The sequence below is a fragment of the Balaenoptera ricei genome, chromosome 8 (assembly GCF_028023285.1).
Source record: "Balaenoptera ricei isolate mBalRic1 chromosome 8, mBalRic1.hap2, whole genome shotgun sequence".
NCBI classification, from domain to species: Eukaryota; Metazoa; Chordata; class Mammalia; order Artiodactyla; family Balaenopteridae; genus Balaenoptera; species Balaenoptera ricei.
This window is the reverse complement of record NC_082646.1, coordinates 74,801,749-74,811,539: the sequence shown is the minus strand read 5'-3', so window position 1 is coordinate 74,811,539 and position 9,791 is coordinate 74,801,749. Positions and strand designations below refer to the sequence as shown.

The 9,791-nt window shown below is 55.1% G+C and overlaps 1 protein-coding gene across 1 annotated transcript; it reads right to left on the bottom strand.

Moving 5' to 3' along the window:
• Positions 1-965: 965 nt before the first annotated feature.
• On the bottom strand, positions 966-3,604 carry MYOD1 (myogenic differentiation 1). Its single transcript, XM_059931215.1, has 3 exons — positions 2,724-3,604; positions 2,163-2,241; positions 966-1,894 (listed from the first exon to the last, which is right to left on the bottom strand). Exons 1-3 carry the CDS (start codon positions 3,351-3,353, stop codon positions 1,644-1,646), a joined length of 960 nt encoding a protein of 319 aa, XP_059787198.1. The 5' UTR covers positions 3,354-3,604; the 3' UTR covers positions 966-1,643.
• Between the last annotated feature and the right edge of the window lie 6,187 nt (positions 3,605-9,791).

Sequence of the window (9,791 nt, the reverse complement as noted above, 5' to 3'; positions counted from 1 at the left end):
CAGAACTTTTGCCAGGCCGTCCATCCAGGGGTACCCTCCCAGAGGTAACTCTGTGTGTGTGTGTTTGGGGGGGGGTCTATGGGCATTGTGGATGTGTTGTCTTCTTTTGTTTCTCAAGACACAGTTCGAATGGCATCTCTTCCAGGAAGGCTTCCCCACCCCCCTGGCTAAATCAATGGCCCCTCCTCTCCCCTCAGAGTGTTTACCGCTTGATAAGAGCACTGATGCCATCTGTGATGATGCAGGTTTGCACGTGCCCCTCTCCTTGCAGGCTCTGGGCTCCTGTCTTCTTATGCGATCTGACAATGCCAGGATGCTGTAAGTGCTGGGTTACTTCGAGTAGTCGCGTCTGTACCTGTCTGGCCTTCTATGCATCCCCTTGGGATTACACCTATCGCTGAGAGCCTGGAAGTACCATACAGCTTACAATGCTGCTTCACACTCATTCAGTTTTTCCTCATAATGTTGTGAGCACCTTATCACATCCTCTACCCATGAGGATTTCGAGTCGCATCTGGGGGACATGACTTTCCAGTGATCCTTCTGGACACCATACCTGGCTTCACTCTGCGTGTATGGAGGGGCATGATTCTCAACCGGGTACGCACTTCAGAATCACCTGGGGAGCTTTTGAAAAATACTAATTTCTGGCCGGGGGTGTCTGCGGCAGATACTTTAAATCAGAATCTCTGGGTGGTGGGACAGGCATGGATCTTTTATTAACTACTCAGATCGTTCTAATATCCATCCTGACAACGAGATGACCTGTGCGTGGTGACGTACATCATGGTCAGAAGAACCTCCTCACATAACAGAAACATACGCACCCCTCCCTCCCCCAACTTCCTCCTTGCAATCCGTCTGCGGCCTACAGGGGTCGCTGCGGTACAGGTGGCCCAGTTTGCGGATTTTCCCCCCCTTCAAAATCCTGCCCCCAACCTTAGCGAAAGCCGGAGCCACCGCGGTATAAATTAGCGTCTTTATTTCGAACACCTGAGCGAGCGCCCGCGGCTCGCCCGCCTGCCGTATAAACATACAAAGTCCCTGTCGCACCGCACACCATGCCTCAGAGATAAATACAGCCCTAGGGGCTCCTGCTCTGGCAAAGCAACTCTTATTTACAGGAATAGATTACAAAAGTCTTACAAAAAGTGGTCCTGAACCGGGAGAAGGGGTGGGAGTGGTTACCGTTACAGCTGTTACACTTGGCAAGGGAGCGGCGGGAAAGAGCCGACGTCCCGAGGGCTCCCGAAAAGAGATGCTACGCTCCTTTAAGCATCCGGGTGTCCGGGGGCAGGGCTTAGGTCTGCGTGGGTCCCACCCCCCATGGGGGAGGGGGCGAGGAAGAGGAAGGGCCTGGGCCCTCAAGGGTCAGCTCTGGCCCAAGGAGTAACATCAAACGGCCACCGCAGCAGGTCTCAGGGAAGGGTGCTGCGTGGAGAAAAAGGACCGTGTCCTTGCCCTGGGGTGCGGAAACACACATCAGTTCCCCCGCCTCTCATACCTCCGGAGGGGTCGCTTTTGAAGCGCTGTTGGGAGGGGAGTTGGCATTTAAGCTCAATCCTTTGGGCGCGAGGGACCCTAAGGGCACCATCCCTCGGCCCCGAGGGCAGCGGCACCCCCCGAAGTGGCCGCCCAACCCCTCAGAGCACCTGGTAGATCGGGTTGGGGTTCGCGCCCGCTGGGCACTGAGGGGCGGCGTCGGGGGAAGGGGTGGGGCTGCCGCGCTCGACCTCGCTCCCGGCGGCCGCGTCTTGCGGGCCTGGAGACGACGCCGGCGGCGCGTCGGCCAGCAGAAGAGCGGGCGCGGCGGGGCTCTCGGTGGAGATGCGCTCCACGATGCTGGACAGGCAGTCGAGGCTCGACACCGCAGCACTCTTCCCGGGCCGGGGTTCTGCGCGGGGAGGGGTAGATTAGTATGCAGAGGTGGAGCGGCAGACAAGTCTCCCACCTCTGGGCTCAGTGCTTTGGGGCAGACAGGAAACTGAGGACGGGCCAGATTCGGGAGGATCCCGCGAAATTTCAGGGTGAAAAAGGAGGGAAGTACATGCTTAGTATTTCATTCCCTGTACCATCTCCCAGGATGGAGGCGAGGAGGTCCTAGGTAAAGAGAAGCCAGGGCAGCTCAAAAGGGAATGTGGGAAGGAGGCGCGAATACGCACCGTTGGGCGCCTCGCTGTAGTAGGTGCCGTCGTAGCAGTTCCGTCGCCGGGCACCGCTCGGGGGGCCGCTGTAGTCCATCTGCAAACGGCAAAGGCTACCGAGTCAGGCCCGGGAACCGCGCGGAGTCGGAGCATCACTCCCTGCAGCCGCCCCCTCTCCAACTCCCTAAGTCTCAGCCACGAGAGTTCCGGGCCCGGATCTGGCCGGGTTGGGGAGTAAGGGTGGGCAGGAGCTGTCTGCAGCATGCCGGGCCAAATAGAAGGCAGACAGTCACCTAGGAGCACAAATCTGCATGGGATAAGTGGAGAAAACGACACGATCTTCGTGTCGGCCCAGCAGTGTTCTAATAGCGCCCCCAATCCGGTGGATTGCATCCGTCCCGTGCACCCGCAAAGCACTAGGCCACCCCAGTGACAGCTGCCTGGGGCACCGGGGGTCCACTCTCGGGAAGGTTCCCCGCCCAACCCTCACACCAGAGGGTCCGCTCCCCGCCCTCGGAAACACATTCCTGATATACCAAGAGCTGCGCTCACTTCTCTAGCCCAGCGTCCTGGCCTTACCATGCCGTCGGAGCAATTGGAGCGCGGACTGGACGCGTCCGAGTCGCCGCTGTAGTGCTCGCCGCCGCGGCCTGGGGGCAAAGGGCCAGGCGCGTAAAAGGCAGCGGCAGCACCAGGGGGCGCGGCGTCCTGGTCGCGAAGCAGCGCCTGCAGACCTTCGATATAGCGGATGGCGTTGCGCAGGATCTCCACCTTGGGCAGCCGCTGGTTTGGGTTGCTAGACGTGCAGCGCTTGAGCGTCTCGAAGGCCTCGTTGACTTTGCTCAGGCGGCGCCGCTCGCGCATGGTAGCGGCCTTGCGGCGGTCCGCGTTAGTGGTCTTGCGTTTGCACGCCTTGCAGGCCCACAGTAGACAGCGGCCCGCCTGGTGGTGCCCGCTGGGCGCGCGCACATGCTCATCCTCGCGCGCGCCCGGCACCGGGTGCGCGGCCGCAGGGAAGTGCGAGTGTTCCTCGGGCTTCAGGAGCGCGCCCACGTGCACGAGGCGCGGATCCAGGTCCTCGAAGAAGCGCAGGTCTGGGGAGTCGAAACACGGGTCATCATAGAAGTCGTCCGCTGTTGCAAAGTTGCAGAGAGAGCCGTCGGGGCCCGTCAAATCTACGTCTCGGATCGGCGGCGAAAGCAGCTCCATATCCCGGCGAGGGGCGGCGCAGTCCTGGCTTTGCCCAATCCCGGCGGCAGGGGTTGCCAGAAACTTTCTGCGGCTCCGGAGCACAGGCAGTGCGATAGCAAAGTACTGAGGGTCTGAATGTACACCAAGCTGTCCCCCACCCTGCCCAGTCCTGTCCCGCCTGACCAACGGACGGCGAGGAGAGTGGCGGCAGCGCCCTGGGACTTCCCCACCCCTACCTTCAAGCCAGGCTCCCGGGGCTATTTATTCCGTAGTAGCCTAAGGGCCCCCGAGCCCCAGCGGGCGGCTAGGGGCGGGGTCGCCCGAGGCCAATAGGAATAGAGCGGGGAGGAGCTTGGGATCCCCTGGGTGGCAGTAGGGGCCAGAGACTGGCCAGCCCCCTACCCCTTGACGCTTCCGCGCGCGCGCTCCGGCCCCTCCCCAGGCAGAGAGGAAGGCAGAGGCTGGCAGCCCAACGCGGCAGCACTTGGCTCCCGGGCACACTCTTTCCAAATCTCTCCAACACCAGCCTCCTCTTGTGTCCGCGGGAAACACTGGCCGCGCGCTCACCTTTGAGCTGACTTTGGGGTCCCCTCAGTCCGCTGATTTGTGGGGGACCAAGGAGCAGGATAGGGGTAGAAATCAGATCGGGAGAGATTTGCACAGAGACACATGGCAGTAAGGCAGAGACACACTCAGAGCTGAGATAGTGAGACGGTGAGCGGGAAACCCAAGAGGCTGAGACATTCAGAGAGCAGAACGCTAGAGAGTCAGAGGCAGAGAAACGAGGAACAAGACTCAGAGAGTCCAAGTGGGGAAACCTGAGACTGAACGTGGCGGTCGTGTCACTTGGCCAGTTCCTGCCCCCGGAGTCAGTCAGAGGGTCGCGGGCCCAGCCCATCTCTGGTAGCTTGGAAACCCAGCTGCATCTCTATAGGAGTCGATGATCGCTGCTAAAGCTTCGTGCCAATCTCTCCAAACTCCCTGTCCCAGCCTGGAGGGAGGGAAGCCAACTCTTGCGCAATTCAACCTGCGCGCTTCCTCAGCGGGTTGTCCAGTGCGGGTCTAGGCCGAGATGTCTCTTTAGCTGGGAAGAAAAGTTCGTCTGCCTGGGGCTTGCCTCCACCTTGCGCACAGTGCTGCGCTGGGGAAGTCCATTGCGCAAAGGCCTCCAACGCCTAGAAGGCCTGAGAACCCCACTTCAGGGTGGAGTCTTTGAGAGTGGAGTTTGCAGACCGATGACTGAAACCCCAGTTTCCTGTGTGTTTTTGTGGAAGTCACATCTCCTTCTGAACCTCAGTTTCCCCACTTTGTAAATTTGAGGATATTCATAGCGATCTCTTAGAGCAGAGGTCCCCCAACATTTTTGGCACCAGGGACTGGTTTCGTGGAAGACAATTTTTCCACGGAGTGGGGGGGGGCGGGGTCAGGTGGTAATTCGAGCCATGGGGAGTGATGGGGAGCGGCAGATGAAGTTTGGCTCGCTAGCCCGCCACTCACCTCCTGCTGTGCGGCCGCGGTCCTAACAGGCCACCAACCAGTGCCGGTCCGCGGCCCGGGGGTTAGGGACCCCTGTGAGTGATCGAGGTGGTGGTGAGAATCTAAAGAGACAAAAGATGCGGAATCCCTCAGTCCGAGGTGCATGGTTATTCCAAAAAGAGGGCTTACTTCTGTTGCTGCGACCTTCTCAGCTCTTGGCTGGGGCACTGAGCCCTGACAGGAGCCCATGGAGTCTTAGGGCTGGGCTCCTGTGAAGGCCACAGCTGCATTTCTCCCCAGCAGACCCACTGGAGAGACTGGGAATTGAAGGAGGAGGCAGCCACCCATGGGACTCTGGCTCCCCCACAAGCCCTGGGGTGGGCCCCCTCCCCACTCCCATAGGGTGGCTCAGCCTCTTGCTGAAACCGCAGTCCACACCTTCCTCTCAGCATTCAGGCTAGAGATTTCCCTTGGACAAGACAACCCTACTGGCGTCTCTCCTCCTGGAGCCCACAGGTATAAGCAAGAATGATCTTTGTCCCTTTCCCACTAACTTCTGAAAGCTGTCCTAACTGGCCCTCTGGGGAGTCACTCCTTCCCTTCTCTTTTGGAGCCCTGTCATCTTCACTTCTCTGCCACTTGTGGTAGTGCTGAGGGTCTCCGTTTAGGAAGTGCTCACCCCTCCATAACACCATCCTCATTTATTCATCAACACACATCATGGAGTGTCCACTATGTGCCAGATACTGGTCGAGGTGTTGGGGATACAGCAGTGAACAACACCAAGACCCTGCTGTCATGGTGCTTACTTTGTAGGGTAAGGTGACAGATAATAAACAAATAAGCAAGGAAGTATATGATGTCAGGAGCTTATAAGTTCTATGAAGAAAACGAAAGCAAGGCAAGGAAACAAAGTGATGAAGATTATTCCATTATGTGGAGTGGTCAGGGAAGACCTCTCTAGCCTGATTCCATTTGAGCAGAGACCAGAATGAAGGGAGGGCAGAAGCAGATATCTGGAGTCAGATAGAGGGAAGAGCACGTGCAAAGGTCCTGGGGCAGGACTGTTTGTCAGCTTTAAAGTGCTGCAAGGAGGCTGGTATGTCTGGAGCAGAATGACTAAGTGGGAGAGTGGTAAGAAATGAGGCCAGAAAGGGAGCAAAGGATTTATATTCTGAGATGGAAAGCCACCAGGGGGCTTGAACAGAAGAGAAGAATGTCACCATCTGACTTACATTTTAACAGGCGCATGCTGGTTATGGAGAGCAAGGACACAGCAGGGAGACCAATTAGGAGGCTATTGAAATAATCCAAGTGAGTGCTGATGGTGGCTTAGATGTGGGTGGCAGCAGTGGACATGGTGAAAAGTGGTTGGATTCCAGATATGTTTTGAAAATGGAACCCACAAGATTTATTTGTGAGTGGATGTAGGCAAGAGACAAAAGAGGAATTAAGGATGACTCCTGGAAGAATGGAGTTGGGGAAGAGTGGGTTTGTGGGTGGCAGACCCAGAGTCCAGGTTGGCACAAAATTTGAAATGCATTTTCAACATCCAGGTGGAGAGGTCAAGTAGGCAGGGGATTTATGAGGCTGAAGTTCCAAAGGGGAGGTCTGGGCACATGGAAGGCCTGACCACTCAACCTCTAAGACACCTCTCGAGTCTCTCCAACCCCGCTGCCACCATCCTGGACTACACTGCCGCATTGCTGGCCTGGAAGCCCACCATAGCCTCCTAGTTCCTCTCCTCACTTTCACTCTTGTCCCAGTAGAATCCATTCACTACACAGCAGCTTCCATCTCTACGACTGCATCTGGAACCAAGATCCCCTTTGATCATTCCATGCTAGCCTGGTTTCCTTTCCTGTCTTCCGACACTCTGAGTACAATCCTGCCTCGGTGCCTTTTACTTGCTGCTTTTCTGCCAGGCTCTTCCCAAGATCGGCTGCTTTTCATATATCAGGTCTCAGCTCAAACTTGCCTCCTTGAGATGACTCTGACCATCCTCTCTATAGTAGCTGGGTCACATCACCCTGCTCATTTCCTTCTTAGCACAATCACTCTTTAATTATCTTCTTTATTAGTTTGTACATTGATTGACGTAGCCCCAAGAAGTCAGGGATGCTTTGTTCACCATGGCATTTCCAAAAACCATCACAGAGGCTGTCACATAGTAGGAGCTTGATAAATGTCAAATGAATGAATGGGTGGCCTCATAGCCTTTGAATCTCTCTGCATATATTTGAACTTCTTGAAAAGTGTCATTAATGAGGAGGGTTGTATTTTTTCTAAACTGGATAGTCGCATACATGACTAGACATACATGCTGGGTCACCTTTGCTCTTCCCAGGCAAGACTCAGGCCCATCTGCCTGGACCATGATCTTTTATGTTGATCAAATACACATGGCCTGCTGCAATATTGTCATAGCATACTATAGAAAGATTTGGTGCTTATTATAACCTTGAGTCTTTTCCTTTGACTTACACTCACAATGAGGAATGTGAATAGTTGTTATATTAGTAATTTAGTTTGACACAAATATTTCTTCCCCCTTGTTCAAGTCTCAGCAGAATGCCTGGCACATAGTAGGCACTCAATAAATATTTCTTGGATGAATGAATCAATCAAACCCTTTAATTGAAGAGTACCCTGAAATTTCCAGGTGAGCTCTTCAAGCTGCTTATGCAAATCTGGATTCTTCTCAAACCCGAGCAAGCAAAGAAAACACAGAAATATATTGGATTCTGAGACTTAAATGATTACAACTTTGCTTTGTGTGTTTTGCATTCATAAAAACCACCTCAGGGCTGTCATCAAGGTGCCTTTACAATAAGTAAATGTTATATGTTCGAACTTACCAAACACATTTAATATTTTATCACTTGTGGCTTAGAAATCTAAACTGCTTCGACAGTTTTTAACTTGATTTGTAGCTTTATCTTCTTTGGTAATTAGGAAGCATGATTTTAAAATGCATACACACTCTGGTCGTACGAGGCCACTTTTATATTAGACTTTTATGTTATCCTTCCAAGTGGGATTTTGTTTGCTGCAAGGCTCCTGCTGCTTGAAGAGTTTGGGAATCACTGAACTCGGGGACCTTTACAGACTTCGCCAGGGCTGGGCCCCATGCTTGCCTGGGGTCACTCTCTTGGTCGTGCCACCACCTCTTTGGGGAAAGATTGGCCAACACCAGCATCCCATCCCTGTTGCCAAAAGATCAGAGAGAAGTGTGTCCACCCCTGGACCTGGGACCATTTAGTCCTAGTGCTGGCTTGGGGGCAGGGAGGGAAAAGGATGTCAATTTTGGAAGCAGAAAGAGTCCAAGCTCTTATATTGTAGAGTGTAGTCGAGGATGCCCCTCAGAGTCACAGGTGCTGGACTTGTCTTGGGAGAGGCCAATGGCAATGGACTGAAGGACCTACGGTGGGGCGTCCCCCAGCACCTCTCCTTCCATCTCAAAGCTGAGAAGAGGGGCGGGCTGGGTGATCTGGGGCAGGGCACACCTCACCCCGGGCTTTGGTTCTCATCTTCACAATGAGGGGCTCCTTTGGCAGCAGGGAGGGAGGGAGGGCTCCCTTCTCTCTCCACCCTTTCCAGTCCTCCCTCCTCGGTTCTCTTGGCCTGCTTGCTGGGGGCTATAAATGGAGAGCCGGCCTCTGGGCAGGAATGCAGGCCTGCCTGGGCCCCACAGAGTTGCGCCCTCAGGGAGCGGCCGGCCCCAGGGCTCCCGGCAGCCTTTATATATATATATATATATATATATATATATATATATATATAGCCTCTGGAAACCCAATCCAGCCTGCACCTGCCCCGGTCTTCAAGCACCCTGCCCTTGCCCAGGCTGGACCTGTGGTCTCTTCCCCCGCGGTTGACACAGGCTACATATCTAGCTGGGGGATGGGCCAGAGGGTGAAAACAGGAGCGGGCCAGGTGGGGCAGGGCCAACCCCGGGTCCCCTCTCTGTCTCCAGACTTTCCCTTCCTGCCCCTGGATCCACCTCGAACACCCGCTTCTGTCTCTACCAACCTTGCTCCTTGGGAAACTGCCTGCCAGCTGGATATGGGTCCTGCCCTGGGGCCAGTCTGGGTTGGTCAGGAGGATAATTGACGCGGTCCTAGATTCAGGGTCAGGGTCCCAGAGGTTCTCCACAGTGGCCATACTTCCCACTTTGGGGTACTCCCCAGCCTCCCACGTACAAGCAGGGCTTGGGAGTCTAGCGGATGAACTGGGAGCTGGAGAAAAGGGGTCCACGTGGAGGAGCAAGGGGACAGGGAGACAACAAATGGCACACGTACCCCCCCGCCTGTGGGCTGCGTGGGGTGGTGTGTTCACTGTGGGGACGCGTGCCCAGTCCTATGATTCGTTCACTCATTCAGCAACTATTTATGCAGCTCGCGTTCTGCGCCAGTTGCCGGAAATATAGCAGAAAACAAAACAGTCAACGTTCCCTGCCCTTGTGGAGCTGACATTCTAACAGGTAAGACTGACAGTAAACAATAAACATACTAACAAGTAAATTACGGAGTACGTTAGGAGGCAGAGGGATATTAAAAGCAGAGCGGGGTGAGTGGAATTGGGGCACCAGGGCAGAATTAAAAAGAGTGGTCAGGTTGACACAGTGACATTTGAGCAAAGAGGTAAAAGAGGCTTGGGAGCCAGCCACGTGCCCATCTGGGGAAGAACGTTCCCGGTAGAGAGAACAGATCATCATTGAGCACCTTGCCTGGGACAACTGCCTCCACCAGGACCAGAGGATTCTAAGGGGGACGAGATGGGTGTGGCTCCTGCTGTCCTAGGAGCCCTTGGTCTGAATGTCCGGCGCTGAGTGGGCTGGCTGAGGGCATGGGGGTGGCATGAGACAGGGCTGGAGGATGGCTTGGATGGGTGACCTGTGAGCACAGGATAAGGTAAGGATGCAATGCTTTGTGCACACAGAAACGTGTGTACAGTGCATTGTGTGCCCAGGGGGCGGGC